The 21198-nt window shown below is 42.4% G+C and overlaps 1 protein-coding gene across 2 annotated transcripts in view; it reads left to right on the top strand.

The window, feature by feature from the left end:
* The window catches only part of LOC122793959 (alpha-2-macroglobulin-like protein 1), a 621161-nt gene that overhangs the window by 436561 nt on the left and 163402 nt on the right, over positions 1-21198 (top strand). For both annotated transcript variants that reach the window (XM_044062013.1, XM_044062014.1), the window contains one exon: positions 15304-15518. In XM_044062013.1, the coding sequence (XP_043917948.1) occupies positions 15304-15518 (215 nt within the window). The remainder of the gene's footprint in view (positions 1-15303; positions 15519-21198) is intronic.

Genomic DNA, 21198 nt, shown 5'->3' with positions numbered 1-21198 from the left:
CGGATACTACTTGCAGGTATTTGTGATGAGAGTTTGGTGAGATTGGGAGATCTTGCATTGACCACTGGGCAAATAGCCACTGAAGTACTCGTGTGCAGACTGGCTATGGAAAATAAGAATGGAGGAAGCCATAGTCCCTAGGGCCTGAAGGATCACCCTGGCCTGTACTTTGTCTGTCTCTCAGCAAAGATCTGACTTGGTCACGTAATGATTCTATTCTTTTTGGTGTCAGTTTTGTCATGGTGGTTTGAGTGTTTCTATAAAATGTGCTGCAATGGAGATTAAGGCAGATTTTTTAAGTTTATTGTAATGCCTAATCTGGCGCACAATGATAGTCTCATCCCTGGTTCTGATTAGTTGGTGCTTGGTGGTAGCAGTGAGGAGCCAGTCATCTAGGTACAGAAACACCTGGAATCCTTGAGGTCTCTGGTGAGCAGTTACCACTGCCATGCATTTGAACACTGGGGACTGTAGTGAGGCCAAAGGGCAGTGTTTGAAATTGAATGACTGGCTCCCAGCCGAAAGTGTAGGTGCCTTCTGGAGCACCTGTCCATTTTGATGTGGTAGTACATGTCCTGAAGATCTATTGAGCACATCAATTGTCTTTCCCGATGAAGGGAAATATCGACTACAGAGTCATTTGGAATTTCAATTTCCTTACAGACTTCAGTTTGCTGAGATCTAGAATTGATCACCAGTCCCCTGTCTTTTCTGGAATACTAAAGAATCTACTGCAAGTTCCGTATCCTATTTGCTCTATGGGGACTTCTTGGATGACCCTTTTTTGCAGCAACGAGATGACCTCTGTTTCCCAGTCTAGTTGAATGGGTGGCGTGTCTGATGGAGACCAGTTTACCAGGGGATCGGAAACAAAGGGAATAGAGTAACTTCTGGATATTATGGTTGGTACCAAACGATCTTGGGAAATGGTTAGCCAGGCACTTGGGTACAGTGAAAGACTACCCCCGACTTCCTCCAGAGATGGACAGTCAGGCAACCCCTCGGAGGCTATGGAAGGGATGATCAGAGGTTTCTTTCTCCCTGATGTTGTGGACCTCTGCTATGAGGACAGTGTCTTCCGTTGTATCCTCCCCCTAGGGGAGGGTTGACCTTATGCCTGAGGGGAAACCTTTTTGGGACTTATGGAACAACATTTTCCCTGTTTGACACTTGGGATAGGGTCTAGAAGGGAGAAACTGACTCCGATGGCAGATGAGGTTTTCCACTTCCTGCTTGCACCTGGTCAGTCTCTTACCTATGGTCCAAAAAGAGTTGAACCATCAAAGGGGACGTTGGTCAAGGAAGACTTTAAGGATTCCATGAAGTTGGAGATGCATCCAGGAATGCCTCCCAAGTCAAGTTCCTGCTGTAGCTGCCCTGCTCGCTCCATCTGCTGCATAGGAAATCAGCCCCATGGAGGAGTTGGCTTTTGATGCAAGGGTGAAGAGCTGCGCAAATACCTAATATCTGGATTCCGAAGCTACTGAACCCTGAAGGGCATCTCCCAGCTCCTTCTGGAGATCCCTTTGAAGTAGAGTAAAATGGAACGGGTAGTTCAGTGATCTTAAGGTAAATGCCACTGAAGAGATGGTATGCTTTCCATACCTATCTGTCGTTCTGGACTCATAAGTTGTCTAGGACAACTTTTTAGTGGCCACTGCTATCACCATAGCATCAACAGGAACTCCCTTGTAAAGAAGACTCCTTCTGGAGCAGTCATAAATTTGTTTGGCCTCCTCAGGACAGGCTCCACTGTGTCCAGGGAGGTCCAGGCTTTCCAGGAAAGTACCCCTGAGAGTTAGTGATAAGGCGGTGTCACCCAGGAGGTGGAAGGTTGGGAACCAAAGGCCTCAAGACACTGATTCGCCCTCACTGTTAGCAGTCTTCAATCACCCCTCTAAAGATTTCAAGGATGTCAGAAAAGGGGATCTAGGGGACCCTTCTGACTCTTCCAAATCAGTGACCGACTCTGGTGAGTCAACATGCTTCCTCTTAGTCTCTCTTGAGGAAGGTCTTCAGTGGGATAATCTGGGGAGGTCTCTGAAGAGAGGACACCTCCAATGGGGGGCTGCTTGAGTCTCTGGTTCCCTATGCTGAGGCAGTGGTGGGAAGAGGTTGCTGCCGGCTGCTGTTGGGATGTCTGGTCCAAAGGCAGGGCTTTGGCACTGGAAAAAGCTTTCTCTTGCTTTGAAGGCTTTTCCACCCTGCTCCAAAGGCTACCTCAGCTCCAAGGAGACTGAAGGTTGGCTCTGAGCAGGAGGGACAGGCTCCGAAGCAGACGTGGGAACCAAGCTCAGTCGAACCAAAGTGCCGAGAGGGAGGGTCTGTTCCAAAGAAAACCCGGGGTGACTATCCACCTCTGAGTCTACTCTAGAGAGTCTGCTCCCAGATCCCTCTGCTCCCAGACTGAGCCTCTGAGGATAGTTATCGGTTCCAAGGTAGCAGTGAGAATCCTCATAACCAAAGGATTCAACATCGAAGAACCGAGCGAAGCAGTCTGAGAAGCAGTGGAATGTAAATGGGGCAGCTCCCAAGACTTGGATCCGGAAGGGCTAATTTTGCCAGAGCTAGGTCAGGGAGCGACCTCTTCACCACCTGCTTAATGTCCTCATCTAAAAGTGTCCTAGAGGAAGGGTTGGAGACAGGAGATCTAATATAGGAGACCTCAATGTAGATGAAACAGGGTCTGTCTGGTAATTGTCTCTGTACCGAAGATTGCCTTGGCACCAAAGAGACTGGCACTGAGAGAAGCAGAATTGGAGCCAGAACTTCTTTGTTCCAACACTTTGGACTTTTTTTGGTGGCTCTGAAGCTGGAGCAGAAGATTTTTTTTAAGTCTTGGGAGCTGCCTGACCAAGTTCCAGTTCCTGGTCATAAGATCACAGCTGTTCATGGTCATAACACCCCTGTCTTGTTTCCTCTAAGAACCCTAGTACTGAAGGAATGACAAAGTATAGGGTACTTGTAAGTGGGCTTCACCAGGCAGTACACACGGCTAGTGTGACTCAGACATCTGTGAACACATTTTTTGAACCTTGAGGGGGCTGTTATGTTCTGTCTTTTTCTTTAGACATGCTGATGAACAATGCTAACAATACTATCAAATTACAAGAACACTAACCATAATAGTGACTAAGTTATGAAGAGTTGTGTTTTATTATAAATGGACGAGCACTCTAGAAGGAAAGTCGCTCTAATTTAAATGGCAACTACAGCCCTCTGAAATGGGCCATACAATCCTAAGGAGAGGAATAGGGGATCTAGCACTCCATATCAATCACACAAGAAAAAGCAAATAACTTGAGAATAAAGTGAAGAAAAAGGGACAAAAAATACAAGACTTAGCAAAAAAAATCTACGTGGCCAACGAGCCAGTAAGGAGACTACCTCAAAGCTTTTGCGGCAAATGCAATCTGGGGGAATTTCCGTGAGGCACCATGGGATAGGGGTTTGCCTCGAGCCAATAAAAGCTCACTTTAGTATTGTCAGAGTTGGAGCAAAGTATCGGCACCGAACCCCATCTAGCAAGAATTACGGTGAGAGGACTACATAACACTGAATATTTTAGTGCATCTACTATCTTCACTCCCCAGTGTATTAAAAACACTGCTGGATCAAATTTACCATCTAGGCAGAGCTGTTGCCTAAACATATAGGCAACAAAATAACAGATCCTTAGCTTTTCTGAATTTTCTAGCCATATGAACATAAGAAAATACAGACAATGGAATACCTTTTGGTTTGTTCACAGGCAGCAAGATTCAACACTATTCAGTGAAGTTCCGTACCAGTAACATGAAGTTGTAAAATTATCTCCCTACAGCAAGTATGAAGTGAGTGAAGTACAATGATCTCCCTAGAGCCAACATACTGGCTGATTCAGTGCCAGCTTTATTCCCCCAAGGGCCCAGTCACAATACCAGAAGAAAGCCTGGTACCTACCATTTCTGTGGCATGGGTAAAAGCTGCATTGTCCAAAGCCAAGAATACTGTCCATGGGACCCAATATCCCTGGCTGCATACTTCATGAGCTACAAAATGAACAAGGCAGAATGTGTTCCCTGTTCAATCGCAGCCTTACCTCAGGCTATGTCCCTAATGAATGGCGCACTGTGCTACAGTCATCTGATCCATCAAGGGAGTCTACTACAGACCCTGGGAACTATCGCCCCATTAGCCTGATTAGTCTGGTATACAAAGCTATGGAGCGCATCATCATGGGCCTGCTTAGAGATGCAGGCAATCTCCAAACTCTTGACCCCACACAGTTTGGCTTTAAGGGGAGATCCTGCCTGCTGAACCTGGTTGACTTCTTTGAGGTACTCTCAAAGGTTGTGGATGAGGTTAAGGCAGTGCATACAGCCTACCTCGACCTGGCCAAAGCCTTTGATACCATTCCCCACTCTGGTATCATTGATAAACTCTGAAAACTAGGCATCAATCCTTACATTACTAGGTGGGCTGCAAATTGGCTCACACAGGATCCAGAGTAAAAGCTGCAGATTCCAAGTAAGACCGTCGACCAGTCATGAGCGGAGTCCCACAGGGCTCCATCCTGGGCCCTCTCCTGTTTTGGCATCTACTCAAGTCTAGGCCAGGGCAGAGGGACTTTGGCTGACTAACTTCACTGATGACTGCAAGCTAGGAGTAATAAACTCCCCAAGTGATGCAGACATCCTACAAAAGGGCCGATCAGACCAATGACTGATGTCAGAACCATGGCCTGAACCTCAATGCCAAAAAATGCATTTTCCCATTTGGAAAAATCTTCTCTCAAATTATCACATTGAGCCCACTGAACACTGAAGTGGCCATAAGAGATCTGGGCACCCAGGTAGACTGCCACCTCACCTTCTACCATCACATTGTCCGTGGTTGGAAAGTCCTATGTGGCACATTTCTTTCACATCCAAGAAGGATATCCCTCATTAGACCAGTCCTAGAGTGTAACACCCTGTTACAGATGTACTTGACCAGACATTTAAAACAGCTGGAAAGGCCACAAAAGTACTTCACAAAAAGGATCCTAGGCCTTAAACACATGTCATGCATGGGAAAACTCAAACTTCAGCTGTTCTTGGTCTATTTGCTTAGTGATCTCTGCTTAACTTACAAAGCAATGTCCGACCCAGCCCTACTTGAAAATGCTACACCTAAAGAAATCCCAGTCCCCATGCACCACATACACTCCAGAGATCACAACTCCATTACCACAATTAATGGAACATGCTGGAGGGACAGGTTCATCTCCCAAAGACTGCCCATACTCTAGAATAAGCTTTCCATTCATGTCGAGCAGAACCTCGCTGGCCCTCTTAAAGAGAAATTTTGAGTGGATGGGTAACAAAATTCACTCCAAGGATCATTCCAGTTTCCCTATTTGATAGCGGCACTGAACTAACATCAGGTGGCATGGTGCCTGGGCAACTTCTCTGGGCTAGTCTTGTAAAGGCTCCAGGGCTATTGGACTAGTACACACCTATGAAGTTATGCCTTTCTGACCCTGATGTGGCTGCCAGATAATCTTTTTATGGCAGAATGCACACTGGTCAGGGGCTGGGGCTGTTGGACTAGTACTTGTATGGCATCTGGACGTTACTTAAAATTCCTCACTGTGGAGGTTGAGACTGTCCTAATTTGCTCTTATCTAATCTCTGAACTCAGACTTTGCACAACAATCCTTATTGACTGAAACATGGCTAAAAGTCACAACTAAACCTCCAAAAACTACGTTACTGTTTAACAACTCCTTTCTACCTAAACCAATTTTACTATATATCTGCTAACAGAATTATAGAATAAGTAAACTACACAATTACTTGGGTGTGACTAGTTGAAATTCTACCACCATGTATCACACTGGTTTAAAAAAACTCAAACTATGTACATAACTTGCCTCCCTGACCGTAGCCAGATGTATAGACTTATTGCCACCTCTTCTCTATGCTGCCCTAATCTTTTAGTCTCAACTGTCCAAACTTTGGCAATGTTAAAATAAAACTGCCAAATGTGCAGTGTATTATAACATGCCACTACCTAGACCTCTATTAAATTGGTTAGAGCTACCACATCACAAGTTTCTGTTGATACAATACACAATTATCATTGGCCCTCTTTTTTTTTTATTTTTTTCCCCCATTTTCTACACGAGGTTGGGGTGTCATGTTAACTTTTGCCATCTCTTGATTCAGTGCCGCAGTCATGCCTGTCGCAGATCTGTCATAAAATTCATTCATTTGCTGGATGCCCTCTTCCCTTCCTGTCTGTTCCAATCTTCACCAGATTCAGTCTTTTCTGCACATGTGCCTAAACCATATTAATCTGTTTGATCTTTTCTGCAATTGGAACTACTTTGGCTTCTGCTCTTGTCTTAATCTGTCCCAGTGTACATCCTACCACCCATCTCAGGCACTTCATTTCCACCACCTCTAGCTTCAACTGCTGTGCCTTTACTGCCCATGTTTCTGTACCACATGGTAGTACTGGTCATTCTACTGTTGTACACCTTACTTTTCATCTTTGAAATTTTCATTCTACAGTACACCTGACAGTATGCTAGTTAGCTGCTGACCCTCTAATTCCTGCTTTGACCACGTCAAACTTCCCTTCTCAACAACCCTCCCAGATGCGTGAAGCTGTTATCCTGTATCTTCCCTTCTGTCTTAGTTCTCAGGTTCTGATTCAACCGAGATTGCTGCCATTATCACAGTCTTATTTCCAGTTTGATAACCGGGGAAGTCCACTGGGTTCTGAGAGCCAGTTTTCAGTGCAGGCCTGGGGAGAAAAGCTCCACAGAACAATGTTACAAATTTACAAATGCAATAACATTACAGATGCAATAACATTACAGATGCAATAACATTACAGATGCAATAACATTACAGATGCAATAACATTACAGATGCAATAACATTACAGATGCAATAACATTACAGATGCAATAACATTACAGACCTGTCTCTCAAACGAGATTCTTTCATAGAAAGCATGTGCAAAAATAGACATTTTATGTAGTGTTTGCTTAGGTCCAAAAAGTAGACAAGATGTGTGGGTTGGCCAGTATTGAGCATGATCCCAGTACATAGAAACTGAAGCACAAGAGTTGGAAGGACTAGGTGGGTAGAATGCAGTTACATTTCCATCTGGAGAAGAGGTAGGAGTGAAGTTTGGTTTTAAAGTTCTTATTGTTTTGTATGGTCTTAAGGGGGGGGGGGGCATTCCATTTTCTGGCTATAGAAAAGGAGAAGTAGACTTGCAGGACATTTAGCTTTATAGACTAAAATTAAGGTTTGGTTTTTGGATCCACGTGCTTGGTTAGGACTATATAGGGGAAGGATGTTAGAGGGGCATGCGGTGGGATTAAAGATTAGTCTAGTCTATGGACTGTGGTAAGTTGGAAGTCCAAATAGCTGGAGTTCAAGCCAGTTAAGAGAGTGGAGGGCAGTACAATGATGGGAAGTGTTGGAATTTGACAAATTTAGAAATTTTGTTATAGCTTTCAAGTTTAGAAGAGGCTGAAGACAGATTGGTTAGGAGTGGAGCCCCATACATTAGTGAGGGGAGAAGGTAGGTGGAGGCAAGGGTAGGTCTGGTGGAGGGGGAGAGGAAGTGGTTCTTTAAGTTTTTTTGTTGGGTTTTTTATGTTTAGCTGTATGTGGATGTCGAATTTGAGGTGTTCATCTATGGTGACAGTAATTTAACGAAAGAGGTGACTTCAGTGGGAGAGTTATTTTGGCTTAGTACTTGAAATGAGATTTTTTCGAAGGGAATGACTGAGGGAGGAAATAAGATTTTTAGATTTGTTAGCATTCCAAGAAAAGTGATTATTGAGCGTTCATTTTTCATTGGTAGTAAAAGCAGTCGAGTTATGGCCAATAGATCTGAGAGGTTTGAGGTTGAGGCAAATCAGACTAAGGTGTAGTCTGCATACTGTATTTTAGCATTGGGGATGGCTGTGTGAAATGTGGTGAAGATGGAGCATATGGCCTAGAATAGAGCCTTAGGGCACTTGTGTAGGAGTGGGAAGAAATGAAGAGGTTGCTTTACCACATTGGACAGCCTGAGATCTGTCTTATGTAGCTGGAGAACTGGGTCAGAGTTTTTTATGGCGGAGATGCAAGTTGGAAAAGGTGGTTCAGAAGATAGATATGGGAGACTGTATTAAATGCTTTGGAGAGAACAGTACAGTTGATTCTATGTTCCCAGAGTGCTGGGCTTGGTAGACTGTGAGGAAAGAGCTGTTGTAGTGCTATGGCCAGGTCTGAAACCATGTTTGGTAGGGGTAAGAAGCTGATTGTTTGGAAAGGTATGAGTTGGAGGTGAATACATTTTTCTAGGATTTTTGAGACTGGAGATAGAATAGCTGTAGGACAGAAATTAGAGATGTTTGTATTCTTGCCCCCCTCTATGGAGGGGGAGAATAAATACCGATCTCCAGAATTTGTGGATGGAGGACTCCTGTAGTGATCTATTATCTAAAATACTAATAGGGAGTGCAATCCCATCAGTGGCACATTTAAGAAGGGAGGCGGGGATGATAGGGCATTGGAGCATGGATTTAGTTTAGCAACAAGTCTTTTTATGGTGGTAGTGGAACTGGGTTGAAGCTCAAACGGGGGGAGGGTTAGAGTCTGAGGGGAGGGGGTGAGGAGTGGGAGATGTTGTGTTAGGCGGTATACTTGGGAAATGTGGCGGTTAGCTCTAATATTGTGCTAATAAAGGAGTTAAGAGGCAGTTTGTCAGATTCGCTTGGATCTGGGCAGGGATTGTTTCGTGCCTGGGTTGAGAAGTGAATTGATAGTGTTCCAGAATTTGCCTGAGGTTTATAGAGTGTGGACTGGAGTTTGATTATAGTATGATTTTTTTTATCCCAGATTTGTTGTTTTTTCTTAAATTGCAGGGATGTGTATATTGGAGCTGGGAATGTGGAAGTTTCTTTTTGGTAATGTTTCCATGCTTTATCTCTATTTGCTTGGTGTCTTTGGAGAGCCAAGGGGCATTATTGGTTTTTATTTTTAGTTCAAGGCGGTTAAGGAGTTTAGAGTGTTTAGGAAAGTAGTACTGAAGTCAACAGCGTTGTCAAGGGGAAGGGATTTGAGTATTCCAGTCTGAGGCAGTTTGAGAATTTGGGGGACGAACTGACCTGAGGTGGTGTGAATGTACTGATGCTGTTGAGGGGGGGGGTGTTTTTTGGAGAATAAAAGCTGGGAGGTGGTCACTAATAGTTTGGGAGTTCCAGAGTTAGAAATTGTTTGGATGGGAGACTAGAATCCAGTAAAGAAGGGACCCTGGGGGTTTTGTTATATTTGACTTGGTAGTGGTGTGGATTATCTGGGTAAAGCTGAATAAATTAATTGATAGGGAGGGTATGTATTTATTGATTTTGTACCAATCTGTTAACGTCCCCAAGTATATAGGTTTCAAGGTTTATATTTGCCGAGGCCAATTGTAGAATGTCTTTGAGGTTTGGGGTGTTATTCCCTGGGGGGGGATATAAGGCAATAATGCACAGGATTTTGATCATTTGTAGGAGGCCTGCTACGAGCTCTGCATTATTGAAGTGAGGAATGGGATGGGGGTAAGGGATTGTGGAGAGGTTTGAGTAGAAAAGGACAGTGCCTCCACCTTCTCAATTTGTGTGATCGCACCTAAGAATCTGAAATCCAGGAGGTAGAATTACAGAATCAGAAATGTGGGGTATTTGTACTTGGTTTTATTCACTGTGCCTTTAATTTTGCATTCCATTCCCCCTGCCCTTGCTCAGTCTGCTTGTAATGCCATATTGTCTACATACAGCAACTTTATTGATCTATCCCCTATGAGCTATGCTAGTGGACTCATCAGCAATATGAACGGCAGTGGGCCCAGAGGTGAACTCTGCACACCTACTCCCACTAGGAACCCCTCTGAGACCAAAGACTACTTGAGTCATTGGATCTTTGGTAGAATTAGTACTGGCTATGTACAATGTTTCTAGGACTTTGAACTATTGCAGGACTACCCATGTAAGCTTTCTTGGGATCTTGTTTCCTCCAGGTCTAGGAATGCCCAATTGGACTCTCTCCTCCCCTCTAGCTTCTTTTCTACAATCTGTCTCACTGCGAACATCAGGTCAGCTTTGTTGCATCTTGATCTGAATTCGACTGCTAATCTCCCATCTTTCTATTACTGTGTTTGCTTGAAAGTTCTGGACAGGGCAATAATGTGACAGGAATTTGATACCTCTGTACTGCCCACAGTTGTGGATGTCCCCTTTGTTCTTGTACACTGGCATGTCTATTGCTTCTCCAGTCATCTGGAAGGTCTTTCTCTCCACATGGAGTTTCCTCTGGAGCCATTTCTCCCATCTCACCCAGTATCTCATTTTTGCTGTGACCTTATCTGAGCCTGCTGCATTCCCTGACATTTCCTTAGTGCTGTTCTGGAGTGGGATCCTCTCATTGTAGGTCGTCTGGGGTAGTACAGAATGTTAAATTTTGTATTTTACTACATTTTCAATTTTTGATGTAAAACTGTTCTGCATCTCATACTTGCTCTAGCATGTGTAATTGCACGAAGCAAACTTGCTAGCATGTGTAATTGGAAGTACTTGCATCCACACACTGACAAGCAAATACATGGAAATGCACATGCCCTGCAGTTGGGACACTTTGTTGCGTGAATAGAGATGTCTTGTGAGCAAATAAATGGGGAAAAAGCACAGAATGCAAAGTACTGCAACTATTCCAATACTGCTTTACTGACCCTGATTTCACTGCATAGTTCTGCTCTGTTCCTTGTAGAATTAACTTGTCAATGCCAGTGAATTTTGTACTCTGGGTATTCATGCTGATGGACAGCCTGAAGACCGAAGGCATTAGTATGTTCTGCCTACCTTTTTTGCATACACAAGCTTTTCCCTAGTTTTAATTTGATTCTTGCTATACAGCAAAGCCGTGTTTAGTGATTGTGCAACGTGTCTTGTTTTTTTTTCTGAGTACCATGGCAGCTTAATATGCTCCCATGAAGTAGCAGACTTGTTTTTAACTGGACATTACTTGCGTACTTGCACCTTATTGGAGAATGTTCATTCCCCACTCTGTGTAAAAATGTACACATGCCCATTCTCTGAGGTGTACTTTCCACTGTGTGATGCCTTAAACCTCTTGTATTGGAGGTGATGGATATATGCAAATAAGTCACGAACATGCAGAATTGCGGGTTAGATGTCATTAAAGGCTAATTTGCATATATCCCATGTCTCCTCTAATACAAGAGGTTTAAGGTATCGCACAGTGGAAAGTCTAGCTTTGCTAGATTTTTCTGTTTAACAGATTTTTTTCTGTGTGACCTATTTACTCATGGTTTTACATTCTATAAGGTGTGGTAAAGACTTATTGCTCCACCTGTATGCTGCAACTGTTTTCAAATCTTTGAAAGTGTACCCTGCATATTACTGGGACTGACTAGACTTGTGTGAATAGGTGGTATGGTTCCATCTATTGCTTCTGACTCTCTACATTTCTTGCTTTGACCTCCATGACACTAAAATGAGTTTTGAATCAAATGTCTTATGGAGACAATCAGTTGAGAGGTTCTCAACTTACACAGCGTTACCTGATTTTAAGGAACAGGAGATGAGGTCATCTTAGAGAAGCTGTGCATTTTGCAAATGAAGTCTGTCAGGTTTAAACTTGCTAAAGGTGGTACACGAACAGGGAAAGCCAATAGGTTTCTTCAGAACACTTGCAATTTTAGAACTGGTTTGATTTTTCTACTTCGATTGTCTAATGAAATGTGGTATTTTTTTGCTGCTGGAAGGTTTAAGTATAGTACTGACATTTAATTTTGGTTGGTCATGCTAGGCTACTCTAGCCACTTTTACTGTTGTATACAGTAAGTGCATCACATGTCTACAGGTGTGATTTGTGTATTAGTGGTCAGGCACAAGTCCTGTTGAGCAACTAGATTCATGTAATCGAAAATTTGGCTCCAGTTCTTGTAAATGTAATGCATTTCTAGACTGCTTCCTGCAGCTGATCACATTGCAAATTACTGAAATTGGCATGTAGTAGGAGAGGTAGAAACAATATTTAAACTGTTGGATTAGTGTAGCATAGCCATAGCTGAAACCCAAGTAGTTGGTGCATTGTCAAAACAAAACTCCTGGGACACTTGCAGAGTGGCTAGTTCACCTACATCTGTAGCTTTTAAAATACAAATGCTTTGCTGCATATATTCTGGTCACCTGGTCAGGGCATTGCAACTGCTTGTACTTGTGCACCACAAAACTGCTTGGTCCCTGTGCCAAAGCTCTATCGTGTCCATTCAGTAACAGTCATCCTTTTTAAATGTTAAATGACCTAAAAGGAGGCTACTTTTGGATACAAGTCAACTTTCACCTTCAAAATCATCCTGACCACCAGAACTCAAGTCTTACTCTTCAGTACCTCTTAATGTCTAAGGCTGGATAGATGGGTTGCCCACTACTACCTGGTGTTGTACTAAGATGGTCTATTGGCTTGACCTTAAGTAAAAATCAAAGCTATGTTGACATGCACAGACTCTTTGCTCAGCAAACATTTAGGTCAGAAGTAAGCAGTGCTACCTATGATAAATATCAATAGTTCTCTGAAAAAATCCGCATGCGATTAATTGTTTGGAGCTACTGTCCTTTACCCCTGTTCTGTCATTCCCCAACGTACTGCCGAACAGATTACTAGTCCCTTCATTTCCTTTGATAGTCCCTTCATTTCCTTGGCTTTCACTCTCTTGCTGCTAGTAACTCTCCCTGCAGTCTTCTCCCTTCACATTTGTGCTTGGTCTTCAGGGACTTGAATACATACAGATTAAATCCTGCCTCAGACTTTTGAAACTTGTCAGCAATGAGTATTCCTAATTATTCAGTACTCAATCATCCTTTTCAAAATAGTCCTGGGTAACAAATTCCTAAACCCCAACAAGACCAAGCCCGTGCTATTCCATCCTAAAAGCTATAAACAATATTTTCAGATAGTATCCAGAAATAACACTATCACTTCCTCCCCACATACCAAACTACTAGGTATTAAAATTGACAATGATTTGATATCCATATCTCGCAATCAATTCAGAAAGTACACAACTAGGTACAGTATATAGGAACAGGCAGTACATCACAAATAGCACAACAATAGCTATTGCCCAAACTCATTTGACCTAAACTCTTCTATATGCATCACCTGTAGTTATTAACCTCAGGAAAACTGAGCAGGTAAAACTAGAAGCCTGCTACAATAAAAAGCTAGATATGCAGCAAATTCTACAATGGGATCACACCATTGCTCTGCCCTAAGGAAACTACACAGGTTAGAACCTCCCCATCTCCTACACTTATCCCAGCTTAACATGGCTTACAAAATCTATCATTCTGCAAAAGCTCCATTACATGACTTGCTAGAGCCCTATTCCTGTGGCAGAATGCTGCGATCAAACAAGCCTCTCATACAAATCTCAACAGCACACAATCTTGGAGACCACCTACTCCCATATTAACATTTGGAACTCTCTACCTAGTAACATCACATCTAGCACTACATTAAATTTGAACAAACACTAAAAACCCACCTTGCCACTAAATGGCTCTGCCCCAGACTAAAAATCCTACAAACTCTTGCATCTTAACCCAGTTTAACTGGATTTTTGTGTATTAACTATAACCCAATATTTCACACCCCCTTTATGCTACTTATTTTCTCAGTTTTACTTTAGATACCCACAAATGTGTACAAATAAACTATGAAAAATGTATACTCGTGTACAGCTGTATTTTGTAATCTTCCTTCTCTTGTGTCTTTAAGACATCTTATTTGTTCTATGTGGAGCTTTTCTCCCTGGGCCTCTGCTGAAAATGGACATTCCATCTATATATAAAAAACTTTCCTAAATCATAAATGTGGTTTGATTGCTCTTGTCTAAAATCCTGAATGCCTAAAACTCAGCTCTCCAATTACTATAGCTTTATTTTAAGTTGGCATGTACTTGGGCCTTAGTTGACAGAATTACGATGTAATGTAGAATCTAGCAGAAAGTTTGCATCTATCTGGCTTATACAAAAATTTTAATGTCAAACTCTCTATGGGTCTTGTAGCTTGTGGGAGGTTTGGGAACCATATGAAATGGCTTGACCTGTTCAAGTGAGTTCAAAACAGACTGGGCGAAGTCTGAGATGGTCATTTCTCAGGATATTCCCTTTAAGTATGGAAATATGAGTTTGTATATACAAGTTTGGGGGTAAGCTGTGCTTGCTCCTCAAACCAGGAGGGTGCAGGGGCAAAAAAGTTTCACTCTTCTGTATTTTTGGTCTTTTTTAAACATCTGTACTCTGCATTTGGAGCGTTTCAATAGGAAGACAGAAGGTGATAAAGTAACACTTATCTTGTCCTGGAGTGCCAAATGGCACACTAGCAACTAAACAAATGACTTCAGCACTCTAGTACAAGCAAAAAGTCCTTGATGATTGGTCCTAATAGTGCAAATCCATCAGGTACTTAAGGCTACTCCTCAGAAGGATACATGAAGTCCTTCACTAAACCCTTAAGTTTAAAATTTCACTAGAATTTAGCAAACATTTAAGTAAACCAAACCAAATTGGTCTGCATGTCAGACTTGCCTAATCTATCTTGTACTAATTACTTTATTCTGCCCATATCCTTAATATGTCTAGTTTTTATAGCAGACTAATTTTCTGCTGGTCATCCTTCCAGAACCTATTGTACTGCAACATTTTAGGGTGACTTGGATTTCAGCATCTTACATTTATGGATAATCAGATAAAAGCATATCTGCCATTAAAATAGCAAAATCTGTCATTGCCCCAAAGCTCATCTTGGTAAACTAATTGTGTCTAAATTAACTGAAGTTTCCATTTGGTTTTGGCAAACTGTCTCCCACTTGCTTTTTGACTTGCCATGGAAATGTGATTTATTTTCAGATGACTGAACCAAAAGGGTTCTGAAATTTAGTTCACTAACTGTACATGTACTTTTGACAATACAGATGTTTATAGATGGAAAAATTACTTTGCTTTGTTTAATCTCCTAAATTTCTCTGCTTAGTCACCTATTATGAATAAAATGTGATATTTACTTCAATCAGAATGTCTATTTCTACATGATGCATTTATATCCTGGTTTTTGATCACCTGATATAACCGAATCAGTAGTGGCGCTTTTCTCTACAGGCACTGAAAATTGGATGTTCCCGGTCAACTAAAATCCTACATGTGAAGGATATTTGTTTTTGTCAGTAGGGTGAACCAACTAATGGCAATTCTATATTTTGCAGATGGCTTGATCCACTGGGAAACCTCAAGCAGTCCGCCACCCATCCAGACTTATTGGTATTCAGCACCCACTGCTCAGGTGGAATTGGCAGGATATGTTATACTGGCTTATCTGTCGGAACAAGCTACATTGGCTCCTGATGTCAGCTATGTCTCTGCAATCGCACGGTGGATTGTGAAGCAACAGGGACCATATGGAGGCTTTGAAACAACACAGGTATGCCATAAGTGTTTTTGAAGCAGTGGTATTTACCTAACGCATGGACCTATAAATAAGTTGCAATGGAAGGACCACATTGACCAGTACAAGGATGACAATTTACATCCTCCTCTTGCATACACAGTATACAAGAATACCTAGAAAGAGTTGCCTTGGCTTTTTTAATCCAGAATTCACTTAGACTCCATCACAGGCAGAGGCAGAACTTTGCATGTTCTTTATGAACATTATCAAATCTGATATTTGCTCACTCTACTTGCCCACTTTCCTAGTATTTCAGGGAGGAAATTTTATTTGGCTAAACTCTGTGTAGGAGATTTCCACAGGTTGCTAAATTATGGATTTTTGTAGAACAGCATTTTTCTGTGCCTACCTAGCATTTCAAATTCTTGATATAGTAGGCTTTTTGTAGGAAGGCTAACTTTTCTGCAAGCTTCACTGTGGGGTCAGTGGAACCAGTCAGTTGTGTAGGAACTAGGAAGTAGTCCTTGACAGCTACATGTGTTCAATGGCAGTTTTTCTGAACCTATCTAGTTGTATAACTATCGCTCTTCCAAATTCTCATACTCTTAGCTGATTGCATTGGGTATGTACTCGAAAGCCTGGATGCCAAGGAGCCAATTCTGAAGGTATTGACAGTTCTGATGCCTTCACAATACCAGTTTGCCTTTGCTGTTTGCATCAAACATATCCACTGCCAACTTGTTGAAGTAAAAGGCTAAGTATGCAAAGACTGATTTTAACTATTGCAACTGTTGTCCCAACTTTGTTTAAAAATATTTCATAGGTGTGTACTAGGCTAATGGCCCTGGAGCCTTTACAAGCCTAGCTCATAGAAGTGCAGTGGCATCATGCCGCCCAATGTTGGTTCCCAGTGCTATCAAGTAGAGCCACTGGAGAGCCACTGGAGTGACCCCCCCGGGGTGTTTCTATTTCCCATCCACTCATCAAATTTCTCTTGAGGGCCAGTGAGGTGCACTGCTTGACATGTATGGGAAGTCTATTCCAGAGCATGGGCAGTCTCTGGGTTATGAACCTGTCCCTCCAGCATGTTCTGTTTGTGGTAATGAGGTTTAGGTCTGGAGCGTATGGTGTGGAGGGATTGGGATTTCTTTAGATGTAGCATTACTAGCGGAGCTGGGTCAGACATAGCTTTGTAAATAGAGCAGAGATTGCCTGCTAGATATGAGATGGAGAATAGTTGGAGTTTCTATGTAGGACATGTTTAATGCCTAGGATCCTCTTCATAAGTTACTTTTGTGGCCTTTCTAGATGTTGCATGTGTATTGGTGAGGTACATGTCAAATGGGGCACTATACTCTGGCCTAATGAGGGAAGAGTAGAGCGATGACCATCTTCCTGGATGCAAAATCCTTGGTAATGAGATGTGCCACATAGGATTTTCTGACCACAGTGGCAATTAGGTGGTCGAATGAGAGGTTGCTGTCAACCTGTGTCCCCAGATCTCTTAATGCCTTCAGTGTTCAGTGGGTTTCCATTGATGTGATTAGTGGGAACGGAGTTTTTCCCAAAGGGGATGACTATGCATTTTTTGGTATTAAAAACCAAAAAATCCACGGCAAGGAGAAAAGCAAAATCAACCAAACGAAACACCATCGTGAGTTTGTGGTGTTTCGTTTGGTTGATTTTTTGGTATTACACTTAAGGCCATGGTTTCAACACCAGTCATTGGTTTCAGTGAGGCCTTTCTGTAGGATGTCTACATCACTTGTGTTAATAATGGCTCCCAGCTTGCAGTTGTCTGAACTTGGTCAGCCAGAGTCCCTTTGTGTTGCTCTGGACTTCTGAGAAGTAGATGCCAAACAGGAGAGGACCCAGGACCAATCCCTGTGGGACTCAACTCATGACTGGTTGGCCTTCTGACTTGGAGTCTGCTACTTCCACACTGTAGGTTCTGCCTGAGCTAATTTGTAACCCACCTAGTGATATAGGGATTGATGGTTAGTTTATCAATTCTGAGTGGGGAATGGTATCAAAGGCCTTGGCCAGATTGAGGTAGGCTGAATAAAGTGCCTTGTCCTCGTCCACAGCTCTGGTGACTAACTCAGTCAACCAGGTTGAGCAGGCATGATCTACCTTTTGCAAAACCAAACTGCACGGTATCTAGTGTGCCATTTGGTAGGGACAGAACCTGAGGTGGGGCTGTGATTGAACAGGGCATAAAGATGTGCCAGTTCACTTTGTAGTTCATGTAGGACACATCCAGGGATATTGTCTGGTCCCATGGAAGCTGTGTTCTTGTCCTTGGACAATGCAGATTTAAGCTGTACTGCAGTAATACTTGGGCACCTGGCATTCCTCTGGTATTGATTGGTCCTTTGTGGGGGTAAAGTTGGCACTGAATGTTGTGTGCTATCTGACTCGGTATAGGAGATACCATTGTGCAGTAACTCAGAGCAAATCTGGGTATTGCCGTGGAGATTCTTGATACAACTATAAAAGGCTTTGTGGTTTAGTGTCTGCCGCAATTCAGCCTTCATAGCTAGCTTTAGAGGTTTTGATGAGGTATCTCAACTGTTTGTTGAGGCTAAGGGAGTTTTTCCAATCTTTGGACTTTTTTCTGCAACAGTTTCTTCCTTCTGTTGTAGTTAATGGCAGGGGACCCACCAGATTGGCTTCCTTTTTTTGGAGGACAGAATCTTGGTTCTGTTGGGTATGGCTAGTTCATGCATTTACATGCATGTTCGTACAGTGCATTGGTGTATGATTTGGCAGTCATGCATCTATTTTCCATTGACATAGGTGCTGTGAAGTTAGCCACCTCTGTTTAGGAACCCAACATCAGCTTTGGAAGTGTTTTTCATGGTGGTTACCTTTGTGGGGGGTGTTGGTGAGATGTGGATTTCTATAGTGATTAGTTTGTGGTCAGATCTAACCAAGGAGGAATTGACTTTGTGTAGAGCAATGGTTGCCCATGTCTGTAATCAGGTCAAGGATGTTGCTTCCTCCAGGTGGAGTAAGAACGAATTGGTCCGGGGCATTGGAATTGATTTCCATGAAGCATTGGGCCACTGTATTGGTGCATGAATAGTTTTCCCAGTTAATGGAGGGGTAGTTGAAGTCACCTAGTATGAGTGTTGGGTTGAACCTTAATAGTTTCCAGGGTGCTTGGGAACATAGTGAGAATCTTGGGACATGGGACCTATACCAGGCTATGACCTGAATCGCCATGTTACTCTAATGTTTCTTGTACCTGAAGCATCTCGGATGCATTATGCTGGGCTACTAGTCTGGAGGTGTGCATATCCTTCAAGACTATGGACACATCACTGTCTTGGGAGCTTCGGTCAATGTTCTGGAGATAAAAGGTGTGGAATGAGTTATAGCCAGGTAGCGTAGGGCTGCTTTCTGCTGTTTTAAACCAGGTCTCCATTGCAGCACAAATGTCTGTTCTCCATTTTGAGTAGTGCTTTGAGCAATTGCATTATAGAGATTTAGACTTTAGCACTGAGGAGCATGACCCATTTATTTATAGCGGTTATGGTGGTAATTTGGTCTTTGTAATATCACCTAAAATAGCACTATTCAGGTGGCAAGAGCCTTAGCCAGTATGTGGAAATCCAGGGTTGACGCATGTAGGCCATCTCAGGCAAAGCATCGAGGTCAGTCAGTCGTGTCATCCCAAGCAGACATACTGGATCTCTTTAGAATGGCACCAGAAACTTTTTTTTGTACTGTTCATGATCTTTCCTGTGCTCATGATAAATTGTACTGTTCAGTAATCCTGCAACACTTTCTAGAATGCATATCCATAACATAATTTTACATGTTATGTTTGTCTGGATATTTTTTCAGACATCTTGGGCTACAGGACATTTTGTGGAACTGACCTATGGTGAGATCCTGGAGAACCAATGCTTGGGAGCAATAGAGTACATTAATTCGCACTATCTAAAGAGCAATGGTTCCAGTACTCCAGTATGTTTAAATGTGTACCTCTAAATCTGTTCTACACTGCTCCCACAAGTATGTGCTAATCAATGGAGGGTGATTTCTTTTATCAATAACACTATTTTATAGTGAGAGTTTCAACTGTTTCTTCTATTACTATTGCATACATTTTCCATTTAATTTTGAAGGAGACTGTTTTGATGTGGTCTGCAGTCCATTCCTTTACTGAGAATGGTACTCTGAAGGCAGGAAAGTTTTTAATGAAGGTGGACTACCCTGTTATTCTAAATCTGTCGAAGCAGTGCATTTAAAGCCAGGAAGGGTGATGTGTGCAAGGAACTAGCACTCCCCTTTAGTTCTGATAACTTTGGGCTTCATTTCTGAGACATTTGATGCTGTGACACAAATGTGACCAGTGATACAGAATGTGTACTGATGCCAGAATGGTTTCCTTATGAAATGTGGCTAAGATGGTCAGCTCTTCCCTTCCCATATTGTAGGGAAAGTGGTGACATGGCTCAGTCCAAGAAATTTACATCTACGTATATATAGCTCTGAACCCTTTGCTTGAAAGTTCATACCAGGGTTTTGGTGTAGTCCTGCCCACCTGGAGGTGGGAAATGGTAGCTTAGAGGACAGGATGTTCCCCTGTAGCATATGTAACGCAGTCTTTCCAAAAAGACTAAGGATATACAAACCTGGAAACACTGTCTTGAAGATGCAGAAGGGGGTTGTAGAGTTATCTAGATTCCTGTTTAGTTGTGGATTTGCTCTTCAGATATTGCAGATTATCTTGTCTGTGAGGTTAATTGCTAAATGACATGTCTGTTTTCTGATGGGCACTAATATTTTAATATGGCTGGGGGCAGCATCTTTGAACTTTAAAGAAATTCATAGTGCCAGATGTTTCCAATTGTAGTTGGATTGTCAAGACAACTACATGTATAAGTTAGATGTGCTCTATAGTCAAATGCTCTTAACTGCCCTCTGATCAGAGTTTCAGATAAATATCTTCAGTGAGACATAGTTGTTTACATTAAGGACAGAAATGCATCAAGTTTTCAGATTTTAACTTGGTATGTGCCTAATGCATAGAAACCAGTTTCTTCTGGACTCGTTTGCTTTTGACAGTTTAACGTGCAGGAAAAATTCCTTCCCCTTGCTGTTAGAAGAATGGATTTGACTCCCCTTGCGTAAATAACTTTGGGTTGATTAGAAGTTGTCTGCATGTGTTTTGTAGAAAGGTAGAACCTTACAGCTGTCTGCTTCCCCCTTTATTCCATCTGCATACCCTCTTGTGAATATATTTGTTCTATGCCCTATTTCAGACACCTTGACTTGGCCACCTTTCTTGATTTTTACTGGTTTGTTTCATTCGGGCTTAGTTCTGTTGCTTCTCTGACCTCTTGAGGTCATGTGAAATGACCTGAATCATACCCTTTAACTACGTTTGGCTTCATCATTCAAGCTTTAGTTCTTTCCATCCCCATCAGTTTCCCAAGCTTTCCCTGACGGAACCACCTTGCTGCTCTTTTCTTGCCCCACCCAATAGGCACCCATTAAACTATTGTCTTGTTATATTTGCTTAGTAATCTGGAATTAAATCTAGCTTTATTGAAGTCTGACATTAACCAGATTTTACTTACCCCAAGTTTCCTAGCTCTAAAACTTCAGTGCTTATCCTGCAGTTCTGGCTGCAAAGCCATAATGGCTGCTGTTTGAAGATGCTGTTCATTCAGCTTTGAGGGGATTGACTCCTCTTCTC

The sequence above is a fragment of the Protopterus annectens genome, chromosome 2.part1 (genome assembly GCF_019279795.1).
Source record: "Protopterus annectens isolate FY-2018-M chromosome 2.part1, PAN1.0, whole genome shotgun sequence".
NCBI classification, from domain to species: Eukaryota; Metazoa; Chordata; order Ceratodontiformes; family Protopteridae; genus Protopterus; species Protopterus annectens.
Note: the sequence above shows the minus strand (reverse complement) of the source record. Positions and strands in the feature narration are given on the sequence as shown.